The 19853-nt window shown below is 39.3% G+C and overlaps 1 protein-coding gene across 1 annotated transcript in view; it reads left to right on the top strand.

Annotated features, from left to right (window-relative positions):
• The window catches only part of nompA (no mechanoreceptor potential A), a 672626-nt gene that overhangs the window by 386307 nt on the left and 266466 nt on the right, over nucleotides 1-19853 (top strand). Inside the window, exon 10 of the mRNA XM_090385870.1 lies at nucleotides 5332-5477. Within this exon, the coding sequence (XP_090241996.1) occupies nucleotides 5332-5477 (146 nt within the window). The remainder of the gene's footprint in view (nucleotides 1-5331; nucleotides 5478-19853) is intronic.

Genomic DNA, 19853 nt, shown 5'->3' with positions numbered 1-19853 from the left:
TGAAGATGAGAAGTAGAGATACTGAACATGCTATATCGAGTGTGGTTCAGGATAAAGTCACTCATGTTCAGGCCTTAGGCAGATTGGTCAGTTTGAAAAGTCCGAGGCAGTCTCCCGAGGGTAACAGTTGAGCAAGTGGTGCTATCTACCATACCACATCTGAGGGGCAAGCCCAACCAGTGGTGTATTCGGTCTGGAACGCACCAGAATGACGTTACAGTACTATTTTCTAAATGTCATAATAGAAAATCATTAAATTCATACACCTCATATTATAAAACAATGGCATAATCAAAGGGGAGGGAGAAATATCTATTTTACCCATTGCTACTAAAAATATATATTAATAGTAATCTTTAAAATTAATAGATTTCTTTAAAAATATATTTAAAAACAAAAATATAAATTTTGCAATGAAACTTGAACATTTCTTACTAAAGTACAATGTGTTAGATAAAGAGATCCAATGAATGAGATATACTGTGATGCGTGCGAACACTGCATTTTTATTTGCCATGAGCCGAATGCTAGAACTGGTTGTTCTATGAACCGTGAGTCTGAAGTCTGATTCAGTTACTGTACAGTCGATGAGGCTTTATCATATAGTCTTCTGGAGAATGAGCATTCCGGTACTATTTTTTTTATAACGAGCGGTTCCGGTACTATTTTTTTTTATAACGAGTGGTTCCGGTACTATTTTTTTTTAGCAATACCCCTCTGAGCCCAACCAGCCAGAAGTGCTTGCTGCACAACTACTGTATTGACCACCCAGGAAGGAAGGAAGAAAGAGTCAATGCTACAAAGTAACCAAGCTAGAGACTGATATGACAATTTAGGACAAAACTAAACTACACACCAAGTGGTTGGAATGATTCCTGATTTTTCAGGTCACTGAACAGCAAATAGCAGACCAGAGACAGACCATAATCATGAAGAACCTGATAGCTCCTTCAATCTTAGAAAAAATCATGCAGGATGTGAGTGACCTACTACAATGAATATGAAAACAAATGAAATGGAACTAGAGTAGGAATAGCAGATGCAAGAAGTACAACCCAGTTTTGCCGAAGTGGAAAGAATCAAGGTCAGGATATTCAGAATAGAAGAAGGGAGGAACAAGGTCCTAGAATAATTGAAGGGAATGGGCCTCCCACACCAGACTGAAGCAGAGACTCAACAGAATCCTATGGCAAGTCACAGACCACCTCAGTTGGCGAATAATACTGGATTATTTCAATGACAAAAACGAAGTAACACTAGATAACAACTGCTCAGCTATTTACTGTGCTGTTGCAGCAGCCATCAAGATGAATGGAAGAAAGACTAGAGATCAACAGAAAACAAAATTCAAGGCCAAGGACAGTTACAACAGATGACAGAAAAGCTAAGAGTGAAGATAGGCCAACTGACTTAGTACTAATGGAGTAACAGAAGTAAGAAGCTGATCAGAAAAGTGAAAACCATCCTCAAGAAAGACAACATCCACAACAAACAAGAGACCTGTAATCAGAAGATTGAAGAATAACTTGACACCCTTAAGCATAACCTCCTGGCACTCATAAGAGATTTTTCCGATACAGGTAGAATGCCCAGAGGAAAACTGACAACTGGATATTTTATGAAAACCAGAGAGCCTTCTACAGATAAATGACAAGATGAGAAGAAGGGCAACTAAACCCCTCAGAACTCAAGGAGTTCTGAGCCATCTTGTGGAGAAGAAAAGTTAGCTCTAATGGCCATGCCTCCTGGATAGACCTAGAATGGAAGAAATCCAAGAACATATAAGATATGTCAGAATGAGAAATTCAGGAGGAAGAAGAACAACAGTGAATGGAGAAGTCACACAGTTAGCAAACCCAGGGATAGATAACATCCATAACTACAGGACAAGATCAGCAGCACACACCCAGTACATGGTGAAGCAGTTCACGCAGAAGATAAGGCCCTGACACAATCACAGAGTCTTTGAATCAAGGAATCACTTAGCATTAGTTGAGGCATATAATGCAAGAAAACAAGCTTATACAGCATCATCCAACAACAACAACAAAAAAAAAAACCTTCCCATTTCACCTATCCATTAACTCCAAATATTTGTCTATTTCTGCCTTGAATTTATTTAAGCTGTCAACTTCTTCAATGACAGATGGAAGTCTGTTCCAGCAATCAACTACCCGCTGGTTAAAGTAAAACTTCTGCACATGTATTCCGCAACTGTCTTTCCTCAATTTAAATATATGCCCCCTCAGGTTCGTAATCTGTGCAAGTGGAAGGATCCCATCAGCATTGAGTTGCTCAAACCAGTCAAGGCCTTATACACCTCAATTAGAATTAGATCACCTCTCAGGTGCCTAGTCTCCAGATACTGCAGCTTGCAGAACTTAAGTCTCTCTTGGCAAGAGCACCCCTTTGTTCCTCTCACCAATCTTGTTGCCCTTCTTTGTACTCATTCTAGCAACTCTACATCCTTGCTAAAATGAGGCCTCCAGACCTATACACAGTACTCAAGGTGTGGCCTGACCATTGCTCCTTGTCTCTGCTAACAAAATTCCTATATATCATTGACAAGACTCAATGACCTGTTTATCAGCCCGTCTGCTCAGAGAACTTTCTGACTGCACAATTACCCCCAGGTCTTTTTCATTCTCCACCTCCCTATGGGCAGCAATAACCCAAGAAAAACATACCAACTGTGTTGGTATGTTTTTCTTGGGTTATTGCTGCCCATATGCAGTATTTGCATTTGTCAATGTTAAACTTCAGTTGCCTAATTTTTCTAGATCCTTTTGCAGTATCATACTGTCTTTACTGCCATTAACAACCCTGCCAACCTTTGTATCATCTGCAAACTTGGACATTAAGCCTGATATACCTTCATCGATATCATTGATAAATACACAAAACAACAATAGGCCCAGCACCAAACCCTGGGGAACTCCACTGATAATATTAGTCCACGTAGAGCAGTGTCCATTTATCACACTCTCTGCCATCTTATCTGAAGCCTAAGGACAAAGAAGACTACAAACCTACCAAAGACTGGTCACTTCTCTCCCGACAACATATGAGGTCCTGATCAGCTGTATAACCTAGAAGATATCAAACCACTTGAAGAGCCAGAACATGAAAAAGCACCTGAGCAGCAGAAGGAATTTAAGCAGATAAGCGAAGGATGCAAGGAGCAATTGACCACTGATATAGAGCAAGCTGCCAGAAACCGAAACCTGTACATGGCTTACATCAACTATTGCAAGACCTTCAATTCCATGCCTCAGAGCTGACTGTTAGAGAGACTGTAGATCTACACTGTCAACTTATTATTATTAGCTATATTGTGCAAGGAAACCTGAGGCTTCACCAACCAAATAAAAAAAAAAAAATTCTGAATTACACTGAGAGAGAGAGTCAGAAGTAAAGCACAAGGGAATCACCAAGAATTTGACACACTTCCTCAAAGCAACCATAGTGAAATAGAGGAACACCGTCAATGTTGAGAACATTACAACCAGACCAATCGCTATCAAAAGAGAATCTTCCAGGAAGTTGCCCTGGAAAATTCTTTCTTTTAGGAATATTCCAGGGCTTGCTGTCTTTAAGCATAGTTGAGAGTGGGTTGAGTGCTAGACAGAACCACTGTGGGCCCACAGTGCTAGACAGAACCACTGTGGGCCCAGAAGGGAGGAAGAATCCATACACCCTCTCTCACCTGATGTACATGGATGACATCAGGCTCAATGTTGGAACTGAGAATCAACTCCAGTGGCTACTCTGGATCACTGAAGAGTTCAGCACTGACAAGAGGATGCAGTTTTACCTAGACAAATGCAGGATCCATGGATTGCATCAGGAAAATACAGTTTGCCAGAAAATATACCAGCTAAAGAACAGTAAAGAGACTGAAGCTGTGACAGATGGTGAGACCTACAAATATCTGGAAATAATGCAGGCACAACAGCTAGAACACAAGGATATCAAGGCCACCTCATGAGAAATACCATCATCAGAGACTGAAAAGCCTACTAAAATAAAAGCTGAATGGAAGGTACATGTTTAGAGCAATAAACATTTATGTAGTCCCAGTACTAACATACTACTGTTGATCCTATAATGCTGACCAAGAGCTGCCTATACCATCTGAAGTTGGCCATCAGAAAGTTCCTTGACCAATAATAGTAACCGGACTTAACAACTGTTGTTGTTGTTTGGTTTTTAGGAGCATTAGCAACTAAGGCCATATTGCCCGGGGATATGCGGTGGTCACTCCTGACCTTTCCGCATCCTCCATATTTGGTGGTCACGGGCTCAAACCCCAGTCTAATCAAGAAGCGTATGCTACGCACTGATTTTCCTGGGTCCAGAAGTGCCGACACTTAACAACTCCCCATGCACCTGGTACCAGTACCTGTCACAGAATGGAAATACCCCATTAGGAGAAGAAAGAGATAGAGCAGTAGTAGTAATAATAAATACATACAGCACCAGAAATTTCAAACAGTGAATAATAATTCTTGAGAATAATATAATTAACCGAGAATAATAATTCTTGGTTAATTAATAAAAGACAATTTTCAGTACAGCAAAAAAAATAATAATAAAAATATTTTTTATAATGAAAAAACACAAATGCTATGGAAGCACTTTTTTTTTCTGTTTAAAAGGGCAACTAATCTTCTGGAAGTCATATCATATAAAATGAAACAAAATTCAGTGTACCAACTACTATCACATTAATCAAGATGTTAACACTATAGTTAAAAGACTCATGCTGGCCAGTTACTTTTCAGAAATGCAGCTAGCTAGTGAGTCCATCAGCAGTACTATTTCCATTTAATCAATCTTATATCCATTATAGGCTGATATATTTCTATAATTCTTATATATTCAGATTTTAGATTTTAGATTTCTTTTACAAAGAAAACTAAAAATTTTAAAAGTTTGTTTTGAAGAGGAAACCTCTCATCGTTTAATCTGGTCATTATAAGGGAATTTAGAGTATCTCCCATCACATTTGTCCTAGGAATGATATTACAGAGTTATGTAAATATATTTTTTTCTATTATCTCCTGATGTTCTTTGTGGCATTATTAATGATAATTAATCCACATATATGCCATGCAGAAAGAATTCATTTATAAAATATTTAAAATTGCCTTTCTCATTCGGATCCTAGGTGATCTGAAATAAAAATGTGACACTAGGATTCACATATCTTATTGTTTTTATAATAAGTAATTGTATGCCATTTGATATAAAATGTATTTTATATATCGAATAAGTTAATTTATAATGCAACTATACTTTTCTCCCTCCATTTTATTCTTTTGATATCAGACGTTTTCCTACTCAAATTGAGCATCTGCCTGCACAGAACATACTGACTTCTAGTGTTGTGCTGAAAATTCTCTACAGAGGAGCACCTACCACCACTATTGCTGTTGGAGATCTCCTAACATTCCGTCTTGAAGCAAGAGCAAACTGTTAGTAATATTAATGAATGATAGTTCATTTTTCATTTTTTTAAATTTGTAATTACTCACATTTTATGTATTACAGATTCTTCACTTAATGCCACCTTAATTTTAATTTAATTTAACTTTTCTCCACTTTCCTTGGTTAAATAATATTACACTCTGTGTAATATTATTTAGTAAATGTGTCCTGGGCACAGGATACAGGCGGCGCACGTGTGCACACACACACACACAGAGAGAGAAAGAGAGAGAGAGAATGTCAGCTCTCTGGATTTATTTCAGAAAATCTGGCTTATAACTTGAATTTTGAATTGTTCTCTGAAATGTGTGACAGTAGTTTTAAGAAGACAAAAAACACAAAAATGAAAGCTATTAGACCTTATAGTACTTAGTACTATATGTGCATTGAGGTTTGCAAAGATTAAAAAAAAAAATACTTGTTGATATTAGAATTGAATTTCTGTAGACTGTAATTTTCTGAAAATGTGTGAGAAAAGAGGTGGTTCCAGAAAACAGAAGTGGAAGGAATAAATGAGGAAGAAGAAAAGTTGGTTCCATGAGTTTGAAGTTGGACAGTAAAAGGTTGCCGACTGGTTGCAGAACGTGTTCAAACTAGCTTGGGGGGGGAGAGAGAGAGAGAGAGAGAGAGAGAGAGAGAGAGAGAGAGAGAGAGAGAGAGAGAGAGAGAGAGAGAGAGAAAGTGGAATACTAGAAACCGTTCAGCAGAACAGTGCCCATGTAAGTATCGACAGAAAAGACATGCAGCAGAAACAGGACATCTATGAGACAGAGAGGTGGAGAGACTTTGTTAGAGATTGGTCATTAATTAACCTGACTGCCATCTTTTGAATGAAGTCTAGAATCCCAAGAGGAGTTATGGAGGCACCACCCCAGATGGGGAAAAAATATTCCATGATAGGGAAAATTTGAGACTTGTACAGAGTAGCTGTTTTGAAGTAAAGTAATGCCGAGAATGAAAGGGAAAAAACCCAAATTTTTAGATACAGAGGAAGCAATGTTTGTAATGTGCTTATGCCAATAGAGATTAGAAGTCAGGGTAATCCTGAATAGAGATATGTGTTCTTGCCTAGAAATCTGAGTGTCATTGAAGCATAGGAGCAGAAGAATCCTTTGTGTGATATATAAAGATAGGACCAAGTTTTAGAAGGATTAAAATTAACTGGAGAATTACATGGAGATCAGCATTTAAGGAATTGGTAGTGGATATTCGAGAACTTAGAGAGAACTTCAAGAAGAATAGAATTACCAATAAATGGAAGAATTTCCATTTATTGGTAATTCTAATAATTGTAATTCTAATAAATTGGTAATTGGAAAATGGAAGAAAATGGAGGAATATTAATATAGAAGAAGAAAAGAATGGGAAAAGAACTGAACCTTGGGGAACACGAGCATTAATGAAGAAGTTAGATTATAGACCTGTCTACCATCACTGTAAGTGGTCAGAGAAAAAACTGAATACCCAATTACAAAAACCATTGTCAAACCATAAAATGGAAACTTATTTAGAAGATATTAATGGCAAACACAATCCTTTAAAAGCCCAAAGGCTTTTAAAGGAAACATCAAGAGCAATTGCTTGAGTTTCACCAAAGTTTTCCATTGAATTTGTCCATAGATGGTAACATAAGCCAGTACATCACCAGTGAATTGACAATGATGGGATCCATATTGGCGATGATGGAAGATTTCAAGACAGTTTAGGGGTTGGTGGTTAATGAAATTCTCCATTACTTTAGAAAGAGTAGAAGTAGGTGCAGTGAGATGATAATTAGATGGGAGGGATTTTTTCATATTTTTTAGGAACTGGCTGGATATATGAACAAATTTGCAAGCAGAAGAAAAAAACAGCAGTAGAATAAGAAAGCATAAAAAGTTATGCAGAACAGAAACATGGGTTTTCAGAACAAGTGGAGAAATAGCATCAGGCATATATTATTTTCTTCACATTAAAATTGTTCAGAATTCTTCTGACATCCTTATGATGGAAGACCATAAGAAGCACTGGATGGAGTGTACTAGGAATGATAGGTTGTGGTTTACCAAGGTCCTCAATAAAGGATTAAGAAGAAAAGTATTCTATCAGGTCATCTTTCTCTTTAGCTGAGGTGGGGATAGCACCATTGGGTTTTTGCAGAGATGGTAGAACAGATTGACAACAGTTGTGGCCAAATAGCTTTGGGAAGAGACTAGAATGCTTGACTACCATTTCAACAGAAGCAAGTTTCCACTTTTTGCATGTTCAAAATCTAGTTCGGACTGATTAATAACTGCTTTATAATTGTTGCAAGTTTTTAGGTAGGCAAAAAATTAACTGGGAGATTTGAATGCAAACCAATTTCAATATGCCACATTATCTTGAACTGCCTTAATGCATTCATTGAAAAAATAAGGTTTGGATAAATGACGAGATTTTAAAGTGGAGTGTGATCCTGCTCAAGAAACTGATAAACTGAATGAGTATTTTGCATCTATATTTATCAAACCCTAACAAGGAGATAACTGATTTTGTAATAACTGAGAGCAAAGTGGAGGAGAAATTGTTGATATTAAAAAAAAAAAAAATGCACCAGGGGTGGATGGAATCTATCCAGTTATAATGAAGGAGGTAGCAAGAGAAGTAAGCAAACCAGTAGCCATAATTATGAGAGAATCCTATGAGTAATGGAAGGTCCCCATGGACTGGAGATGTACAAATGTATCCCCAATTCACAAAGGAGGTTCAAAGGGTGACACAAATAATTATAGACCTGTTTGTTTAACTTCGGTTCTGGGGAAAATAATGGACTCATTGGTTAAAGAGTGATAAAAAATCACCTAGACAAGACAGCAGTAATAGTTCAGACACGGCATGGTTTGTTAAGGGGAAGTCTTGTCTGACCAATTTGATTGGATACTATGATGTAATCACAAAGGAACTGGATATAAAGAATAATTTTGATATCATATATTTCGATCTTAGAAAGGCTTTTGATACCATTGCACATGGAAGACTGCTGCACAAATTGGAGTTGTGTGGCACTGAAGGCAAATTGCTGCTATGGATAAAGGGATGGTTGAGTGGGAGAAGACAACAGAGTGGTAATCAATCAATGTACACTGCTCTTTGTGGACTGATGTTATTAGTGGAGTTCCCCAGGGTTCAGTGTTGGGTCCATTCTTGTTTTCTGTATTCATTAAAGATATTGATGATGTTATATCAGGCTTAATTTCCAAGTTTGCAAACGATATGAAAGTCGAGAGGGTTGTTAATGACACTAATGACAGTACGCTGCTGCAGCAGGATCTAGAAAAGTAGAGCAGATGGGCTGAGAGGTGGAAAATGAAGTTTAACATTGACAAATGTAAAGTACTACAGATGGGAAGCAGTAACCCCAGAGTAACGTATCGACTCTGTGGTACTACACTGACAGTGGTAGAGAACGAAAACTGGGGGTAATTGTACAGGCAGATATGAAATTTTCTGAGCAGTGTAGATGGTCTGCAAGACTAGCTCATGGTGTCTTGTCAATGATATATAGGAATTTTTCTAGCAGGGATAAGGAGGTGATTATCCCCTTGTATAAGGCAATGGTCAAACCACACCTTCAGTACTGTATACAGGTCTGGAGGCCTCATTTTAAAAAGAATGTAGAGCTACTGGAACAAGTACAGAGAAGGGCAACAAGATTAGTGAATGGAACAAAGGTTGCTCTTACGAAGAAAGGCTTAAGTTTTGTAAACTACAGTGTCTGGAGACTAGGCACCTGCGAGGTGATCTGATTGAGGTGATCTGATTTATGTGAACCCCAAACATGAGAGGTATTAGAACCTATAGTACTTAGTACCGTGCTTGGGTTGGAGGTTGAGAAGACGAAAGAAGATATTTGTTGACATTGGACTTGAACTTCTGTAGATTGAATTTTCAGGAAATACGTATGAAGGAAGGTTGTTCCAGAAAACGGCAGTTGAATGAATAAATAAGGAAGATGAAAAGTTGGTTCTGTGGGTTTGAAGTTGGAAAGTAAATGGATGTTGGCCCGTGGCAGCATGTGTTCGGACTGTTTTGAAAGAGAGAGAGGGGGAATTATAGAAGCCAATTCAGAAGAACAGTGCCCATGGAAGTATCTGTAGAAGAGGCATGCAGCAGAAACAGTACGTCTATGAGAAAGCGAGTGGAGAGACTGTTAGAGTTGAATCATTAATTAACCTAACTGGCCTCTTCTGAATGGAATCAAGAAGCCTGAGAGAGGTTTTGGGGGCAACACCCCAGATGTGGGAACAATATTCCATGGCAGGGCGGATTTGCGATTAATACAAAGAGTGAGCAGCTGTTTGGAAGAAAAGTAACGCTGAGAGCTAAAGAGAAATCCAAGGTTTTTAGATGCAGAGGAAGCAATATTTGTAATGTGCTTGTGCCAAGAGAGATTAGAAGTCAGGGTAATCCCCAAAAGAGATATATCATTTTGCCTAGAAATCGGGGTGTCACTAAAGATAAGCAGAGGAGCAGAAGAATCCTTTTTGCAAGATATAAGACAAGACTGAGTTTTAGAAGGATTGAAATCAACTAAGTTGTCTTTGCCCCACTGGAGAATTACCTGAAGATCGGCATTTAAGAGAATTGGTAGCAGATTTTCGAGAAGTTGAAGCTGATTGAGCAGGACAAAGTTTCTCAAAATGTAAAGTGGAATGCAATGAGCTATCATCGGCAAAACTATGGATAGGATTTCCAGTCAATGAAAGAAGGTCATTAATATACAAGAGGGAAAGAGTGGGGGGGAAGAACTGAACCTTGGGGGACACCGGCATTAGTGGAGAAGTTAGAAGACAGAGAGCAATCTACCATCACCCTCAGTGAGCGATCAGAGAGAAAACTGGATAACCAATTACTAAAAACAGTTGGCAAACCATAAGATGGAAGCTTGTTTAGAAGACCTTTATGCCAAACATGATCAAAAGCCTTTGAGATGTCAAGAGCAACTACTTGTGTTTCACCGAACCTTTCCGTTGAATTAGTCCATAAATGAGTAACATAAGAAAGAATATCACCAGTGGATCGACACTGACGGAATCCATACTGGCGATCGTTGATCAGACGGAAGGTTTCTAGGTAGTTTAAGAGTTGGCGGTTAATTGATTTCTCAGTTACTTTAGAAAGAGTAGAAGTAATTGCAATCAGACGATAATTAGATGGAAGGGATTTGTCACCCTTTTTAGGAACTGGCTGGATATGAGCAAATTTCCAAGCAGAACGAAAAACACCTTTGGAATAAGAAAGTGAAAAAAGGTGGCAAAGAATAGGAGTAAGTTCAGGAGCACAGGTTTTGAGAACAAGTGGAGAAATACCATCAGGACCTGGAGCTTTCTTAGCATCAAGATTCATCAAAATCCTTTTGATATCCTTTTGACGGAAGACCACAGGAGGCATTGAATGGAGCGTGTTGGGAATGGTGGGAGGTGTTTTACCAAGATCATTAATACATGAGCTGGAAGAAAAATGGGATGCTAGCAGGTCAGCTTTATCCTTGGCTGAAGTGGCAACAAAACCATCTGGTTTGGACAGAGGTGGGAGCAGAGATGGGCAAAAGTTGCGGCCAATAGCTTTGGCAAGAGACCAGAATGCTCGGCTACCATTAGGGCAAGAAGCACGTTTTCTACCCTTAGCCTGTTCAAACTCTAGTTTGGACTGATTAATAACTGCTTTACAATTGTTACGAGCTTTGGTGTAGGCAGAAAATGAAACTGGAGAATTAGAAACAAGCCAATTACGATATGAAACATTCTTCTCTTGAACAGCCTTAGCACATTTATTGGAAAACCAAGGTTTATATAAAGGACGAGATTTTAAAGTGGAGTGTGGGATAAAGGATTCCATTCCTGCAAGAAAAATTTCACTGACACGATCTAAGCAAACGTTGACATCAGCAGTTTTGAAACAGTAATCCAACCAAGGAAAAGAAGAAAAGAAGTCTCGCAGGTCATCCCATTTTACATTCTTGTAATGCCAAACAACACGAGGTTGGGAATAGCCATGAGATAAAGGTTCCATTGGAGAAGAGACAATCACCAAGTTGTGATCTGAAGTGCCTAAAGGACCTCTCACTTTGACCATGTACTTAAAAGGGTTGTTTGTGAGAAAAAGATCAAGCGTATTGGCTGTATGATTAGGATTGTCCGATATTCTTGTAGGTAAATGAACAGTCTGTGCTAGGTTATTAGTAATTGCAAAAGCGTCAGCATCTCGACCTGCAGGATCAGTGTGACTAGAAAACAGAAGCCAGCTGGAGTTGTGAACATTAAAATCACCAAGGAAAATTACCTCACTGTTAGGAAAGTTGGACTGGAGAAAGTCAAGTTGCAAAGAGAGGAAGTCAGAGAGCTCCAAGGGATTAGTGGAGTTGGGAGAACGGTAGAGACAACAGATGAATTTGACACAATGAGGTAGAGAGATTTTAAGCCAGAGAAGATCAAAGAGAGGAGATTCCAAATTGCCAAGTCTCTGATATTCTGCAGGGAATATCAGAACGGAAATATGCACAAGTACCACCTTTGAGGTGAAAGGAATCATACAGCGAATAATTTGGGTATCTGAGATGAGCAGTTGTTGAATCAACCGATAACTGAGATTCTGTCAGAAAAAGTACATGGGGTTTGGCAGACTGCAAATGGAAATGGACATCATTGAGATTAAAATTGAGATCACATATATTTGTGAAATGAATTAGGAAGTGCTTGGGAGGTTTAGATCTTTTCACAGATAAGCTTACTCTATTAGTTTGACAATTCATGGTGTATTCACAAGTGAGAAAAAGTGGGTGGGACATGCTGTATGAAGTAATGAAATTTTTGGATATGGCGTACACATGATAGGAATATACCCAGATCCTTGACATAACGTGGCCTCGACAATGCTCCCAGCATACACATTACTCGGACTCCCTCCAGTCACTATCTGGCAGAGTAGAGTAGCAAGATTACACACTAGCTGATCCGGAAGCCTCCTAGAGGCTTCCGGATCAGCTAGTGTGTAATCACACTTCTGGAGATTACCAATAGGTTCGGTCCGGTGTACTAACTAGCGGCCGGCCTGCGAACACCATTTTAGAGCTGTACCCTCAAAATGTAAGGAATATTGGATCTCGCCACGACGTTCATCATAACCTCAAAAGTCATCAATCATACTACATGATGGAAGAGATAGGGAAGGGTTGACCGGAACTTAGCTCTAGAGACTAAACATGAGTTCCACCACTTCAAGCCTCCAATAAGCAAAGTGGTGGTATTTCACAGGTTGACGAGAGTCATCTACTACCTAGTACTGCCTGCTGACATAGACGGGTGGCGTTCCTCCATGTGGTGTGGGCGCCACACCTCGACCCCTGCTTACGTTGGTTCACACCTGGGTGGTCACCCACCATGTACTTGTGCATGGAGATTATACGCAGGATTACTAACAGTCCCACCATCGTGAAGGGGCAAGCAGAGGATTTGTGTGTCACAGACCGTCCGGACTTCGCCGAAATTGGGTCCACTTGACTTGAGTGTCACCCGAATATCAGTTCCATCAGCATTTTAGACTCCCAGGTAGCAAGTACAGCTTGTCTGGCATATCTGAGAGAATATCTGTGACAACCTCAAGGACTAAAGGAGGTGCATAAAGCCTTGAATGCCTTGAATGGCATAAATTCAAATTGAAGAAAGACAGTTGTAGGATAGATGTGTGGATATTTGCCTTTAGCCAACAGATGGTTTATTTCTGGAACAAACTTCCATCTGTCATTGTAGAAGTTGATAGCTTAAATAGATTCAAGGCCGAACTAGACAAACATTTGGTACGAGTGGACGGGTGAAATGAGAAGTGTGTGTGTTTTTTTTTTTTTTTTTTTTTTTGGGTTTTCTTTCTTTCTTGCATCATGTGCCTTTTCTAATGCTGAAAGAGGTTTCTGTTAGGCACTTGAATTCAGCTTGGATGCCATTGTGGACTGTTGCTGTGGCTCCAATGGACTTTGAAGGCTTTGAACAGTTGGAGGAAGTGCCTGTTGTGCAGAAAATTGTGTGTCTGGGCAGTTCCATGGGCCTGGAGATCAATGTGGAGGAATTGGTGGAGGACTACAAGAAGGAGCTATCATTTGAGGAGATATCAGAGTTCACAATGAAGAGGCAGAGGCACTGAAGAAGAGGAAAGCTTTCAGGGATGAGAAGGATGAGGACAAGGAAAAAAGTCACAGCTTTCCAGCTGAGGACCTTAAAGAGGTGTTCTCTTGCTGGAACAACCTGTCCAAACTTATTAGCATTAGTAGAGGCATATGATGCAAGAAAGCAAGCTTATTCAGCATTAGCCAAAAAAAAAAAAAAAAAACACACACCACTCCCATTTCACCCCTCCGTTCGTTCGAAATACCTGTCCAGTTGAGCCTCAAATTTGTTTAGGCTATCAACTTCAACAACAAATGATGGAAGTCGGTTCCACCAACCAACCACCCGCTGGCCAAAGGCAAATTTCCGCACATCTATCCGACATTCGTCCTTCCTCAATTTGAATTTATGCCCTCTGAGGTGATTATTCTGAGCAAGAGGAAGAATCCCATTGGCATTGAGCATGCTCAAACCATTCAAAGCCTTATACAGCAGGCCCCCATTATAACGCGGTTCGCTTTACGCTGATTCGCTATAACGCTGTTCTTACATTATAACCCGTATCTGACTATAACGCTGTCAAAACTCACTGTAACGCTATTTTACTAGCATACAGATTGAATTTTTGGCAAATCCGTCTTCAGTCCAGTCTTGTTTTGAGCCTTTTTTTTTTTTTTTTTTTGGCAAAAGGAGAAAATAACAACCATGAAATTAACTACAGTAATTATTTTTATAATTTCTACTCTATGTACAAAATTGAAACTTTCAATATGCTCTTATTTTCTTGGTGTGGATAGTTTCAAGGGAGAAATTCTTTCTTAGTACACAAGTTGAAAAAATTTACCATCCAGTGTCATATGTTGTTACGTAGTCTGCATTTTCTGTTCTGACCTGTAATAGAAAGATACTAAAAATAGATTTAGAGGTACTCCCTATCTCTTCTTTTGTTTTACTGTGGGAACTATAACTTGCGAAATGTTTTTCACACAATCAATCCCATGAGTGCTAAATGCGGTGCTGTTTCTTGTACAGTATTCTCTGGTCTTCTGAACTCCTCTGACCTTGTGGTCACCCGAAGTACATAAAATTTGTTTGTTTTACTGTTTTGGAAATTCCATAAACATTCTCCATGAGTCACACCATAATTGATTTACAGTACTTTTCCGGCAATAAACAACCATTTGATTTTACTGCACGGTAAAATCGAACTTTTCAGATAAATAAAACATTTGTCACCGTCTTCAGCTCACTTGCCAGAGGAATTCTAGATATCATTCAGTGCATACAGTGTTAGACATACAGTTTACTGTACTCGAACATCGTATCACAATCAGTGCAACGCAGTTACATTTGCAGAGAGTTATGGCGGATAAGAATGAAAAAGCAACAATGTCCGGACACGGTGCAAAGATTGGAAAGGTAAGAAAAACATTGAGTTTGAAAATTAAATTAGACGTTTTGAAGAGAATTGATTCTGTTCAAAGACAAGTGGATGTGTGCAATAATTTAGGACTGGCAGGTTCAACTGTAAGAACAATCATAAAAAATAAAGAATCAATTTTAGCAGCTGGAAAAACAGCTGTTCCCCTGCAGGCAACTAAATTGACCAGGGCTAGGCCGGCTATTATGATTGAAATGGAGAAACTTCTACATAATTTTATTGAAGACAACATTCAACGTAGAATTCCGTTAAGTTCAATTATTATTAAAGAAAAAGCGAAGAGCCTATATGAAGATTTAAAGGGAGCTCACCCCGAAAAAAATGTGGAACCATTTAACGCTAGTAAGGGCTGGTTTGATAGATTTAGAAAGCGCTATAACCTGCACAACGTAGCAATACAGGGAGAAGCTGCAAGTGCAGATCAACAAGGAGCCGAAACTTTCAAAAAAGAATTTGTTAAAATTATTGAAGAGGGATGTTATACTGCTCAACAAGTTTTTAACATAGATGAAACAGGTCTTTTTTGGAAACGAATGCCTAAAAGAAGTTTCATATCGAAAGAAGAAAAAAACATGCTAGGCTTCAAAGCGGCGAAGGATCGGTTAACTTTGTTGTTGGGTGGTAACGCTGCGGGGGATTTTAAATTAAAACCCCTTTTAGTTTACCATTCCGAAAATCCAAGGGCTCTTAAAGGTTTAGCTAAATCAAACCTACCTGTAATCTGGAAGGCTAATAAAAAAGCTTGGGTAACCAGGCCGCTTTTCATTGATTGGTATGCTGAGTTCTTCTGTCCTGCAGTGGAAAAATATTGTGCAAAAAATAACATTGGTTATAAAGCTATTCTAATCATGGACAATGCGCCAGGACACCCAAGCAAAGAGAGCTTAGAAGACTTGAACAATCACATAAAAGTGTTTTACATGCCTCCAAACACTACGTCTCTGATCCAACCAATGGACCAAGGAGTAATTGCAACATTTAAAGCGTACTACATAAGGAACACCTTTTCCCAAGCTATTAAAGCCATCAACACTGAAAATGTACAGAGCTTAAAGGAGTTTTGGAAATCCTATAACATTAAAACCGCCATCTACAACATTTCAAGTGCCTGGGATGAAGTGACTCAGAAAACCATGAATGGAGTGTGGAGGAAAGTTTGGAAAAATTGCATAAAGCATTCCCAGGAACCTGATGATTCCGTTGAAAATGTTAAAACACAAATTGTTGAGCTCGGAAAAGAAGCAGGATTACACGAAATTAACGAAGACATCGTACAAGAGATGATCGACAACGACAGGGATGGCCTCTCTAATGAAGAACTAATGGAAATTACAAAAGAACAAGAGCTTGCTATTGAGGGAGATGATGATGAAGATACTATAGATGAAGAACCTATGAAGTCGCTGACTGCAAAAGGACTTAGTGAAGCTTTTGAACACTTCGAAAAAATGTGTGATTATTTCCGGGAGAACGACCCTGACATGGAATGAAGTGCCAAGGTAATAAGAAATTTGAAGAAAGAAATAATTCCCTACATGATGTTGTACAATGAGAGGAAGAGGGCCAAAGCACAACCCAAAATTGACACATTTTTCAGTCCAAAGATACGAAAACTCGAGAGCACAGGGCCATCGAATTAATAAATTCATGATTTTCGTTAGTTAATTACCTCATAATTATATGTGTATATAAAGTAGAATATTTTATATGTACAAAATTTTGAATAATAAATATTTTTAATCGATATTGGTGCATATTTTCACTACCATTTATTATTGATTAGAAAATATCCTATGGAATAGACCGCAACTCACAAATACATATGTAACCTTATGGGAATATGGCGCTCGCTTAGCGCGGATTCACTTAGCGCTCTGTTTTCCCGGAACGAACTATCAGCGTTAAGCGGGGGTCACCTGTACACCTCTATCAGATCACCTAGCCGGTGCCTAGTCTCTAGACTCTGTAATTTGCAAAACTTAAGCCTTTCTTCGTAAGAGCAACCCTTTGTTCCATTCACTAATCTTGTTGCCCTTCTCTGTACCCGTTCCATCAGCTCTACATCCTTCTTGAAATGAGGCTTCCAGACCTGTATACAGTACTCAAGATGTGGCCTAACCATTGCCTTATACAAGGGAATAATCACCTCCTTATGCCTGCTAGAAAAATTCCTGTATATCATTGACAAGACACCATGAGCTACTCTTGCAGCTCGTCTGCACTGCTCAGAGAACTTCATATCTGCCTGCACAATTACCCCCAGGTCCTTTTCATTCTCCACCACTGTCAGTGTAGTACCACAGAGTTGATACGTTGCTCTGGGGTTACTGTTTCCCATATGTAGTACTTTACATTTGTCAATGTTAAACTTCATTTGCCACCTCTCAGCCCATCTGTTCAACCTTTCCAGATCCTGTTGCAGCAGCATAGCATCAGTAGTGTCCTTAACAACCCTGCCAACCTTTGTATCATCTGCAAACTTGGACATTAAACTTGATATACATCATCAATATCATTCATAAACACCGAAAACAACAACGGACCCAACACTGAACCCTGAGGAACTCCACTAATAACATTAGTCCACGTTGAGCAGTGTCCATTGATTACCACTCTCTCTCTTCTACCACTCAACCATCCCCTTATCCATAACAGCAATTTGCCTCCAGTGCCACACTGCTCCAATTTGTGCAGCAGTCTTCCATGTGCAACAGTATCAAAAGCCTTTCTAAGATCCAAATATATAATGTCAAAGTTATTCCCTGCATCCAGTTCTTTTGTGACTATATCATAGTATCCAATCAAATTGGTCAGGCAAGACCTGCCCTTAACAAAACCATGCTGCGTCTGAGCTATAACTGAATTCCTGTCTAGATGATCCTGCAGTGCTTCTTTAACCATTAATTTTCCTGGAACAGAAGTTAAACTAACAGGTCTATAATTACTTGTGTCAGCCTTTGATCCTCCTTTGTGAATTGGGGTTACATTTGCACATCTCCAGTCTATGGGTACCTCCCCGAGTCCAAAGAAGCTCTCATAATTATGGCTAGGGGTTTGCTTACTTCCTTTGCTGCCGCCTTTAATATAACTGAATAGATCCCATCCACCCCAGGTGCCTTTTTTATGTTTATCCTCAACAATCTCTCCTCCACTTTCCTCTCAGTTATTACAAAATCATCTAGCTCACTGCCAATGTCTACTTTACCTACATCATTCTCCTTCCTGAATAACTCCTCATGTGTGAATGTAGATGCAAAATACTCGTTTAGATTGTTAGCCACCTGAGCAGGATCCTCAACTGTTGAACCATCAATATCCAGTGGACCAATCTGATTCATCCCTTTCCTTCTTGAGTTTAAATAGGTAAAGAACTCTTTTCAGTTTTTCTTTGCATCCTTTGCCAAAGATTTTTCGTAGTCTGCCTTTGCCTGCCTAATCTCCTTTGTGACTTGGTTACAGACCAACTTATATCTATCATAGGCTTCCATGTCGCCCATTAATTTGAATGTATTCCATGCATTTTTCTTATCTGCCACATGTCTCATTAGTTCATCTGACAACCATTTAGGCCTAAACCTTGAACAATATTTCTTAGTTGGTATGTAAAGCCTGGTAGCTTCCAAGATTAGTTCCTTGAATGCTTCCCATTTTGAGTTTGCTGTTGGTAACATCATCAATTGGTCCCACTGTATTGAATTTAAATACTACCTCAGACCATCGTAGTCGCCTTTGCGAAAGCAATAACCCTTCCCTTTACCCCTGATGGTAGTTACCTCTTTGAGTAAATCCCACTTCAGCACACTGTGATCAATTCCACTTAGTGGTTCCTCTATCTGCAGATTGTTAATGCATGAAGAATCACCACTGATAACCAAATCAAGAGTATTACTCCCTCTAGTTGCTTCCCGAACATGCTGATGTAGAAAACAATCATCCAATAAATCCACAAAAGCCTTGCCAGTCTGTGTGTGTGTGTGTGTGACCAACCCACAAATTCCAGTCAATATCTGGGAAATTAAAATCCCCCATTATAAGACTCTCTGATTTACTGGCCCACTCCATTTCCCTGTACAATATCTTATTATACTCATCAGAGTCATTAGGCCTATAGCACACTCCTACTCTCAATTTTGATTTCCCTATGCTTATGTCACACCAAACTGACTCGACACTGCCCTGTCCATCGATGTCGACTGGCTTCACTTCCTTGGATTTTATGTGTTTCTTAACTAATAGCATAACCTCCTTCCCTCCTGTCCTGTCAATCCTTTCTATACACATTGTTTTCCCCAAATTCCAGTTCCGCATTCCTTATATCTGTGTGACACCACGTCTCTGATATCCCAACAATATCTGCCTTTGATGTTTTGAGCAAAACCTCAAATTCATCAAATTTATTTACCAAACTCCTAGCATTGGTGTACACGCAAGTATGCATGCACCTGTTTCTATTCTTAGCTACCCTAACACAACCCATGTGTTTACTTGTACTGCAATGACTCCCAGCAGTCTCTGAAATATCCTGCATCTTGTTTTTCAGGCTTCTGCTCATTTCAATAGAAGCAGTGCAAGAATCACTTCCACCTCTGCCAGTGGCTACTGTTAATCTATTAGTCCTTGTATCCCCCCAACTAGCAGTTTTCCGACCCACCTAACACTGCCTCGACAGCATCAGCAAAAATTCTTGCACCCTTTCTATTTAAGTGTATCCCATCCCTGTAGAAGCAGTCTCTCCTGTTAACAAGTACAGACCAGGCTGAAAAAAATTCTACCCCTTGAGCCTTACACTATCCCTCCAGGGCCGA

Source organism: Mastigoproctus giganteus, chromosome 12, assembly GCF_048544385.1.
Source record: "Mastigoproctus giganteus isolate SK-2022 chromosome 12, ASM4854438v1, whole genome shotgun sequence".
In the NCBI taxonomy this organism is placed as follows: Eukaryota; Metazoa; Arthropoda; class Arachnida; order Uropygi; family Thelyphonidae; genus Mastigoproctus; species Mastigoproctus giganteus.
Note: the sequence above shows the minus strand (reverse complement) of the source record. Positions and strands in the feature narration are given on the sequence as shown.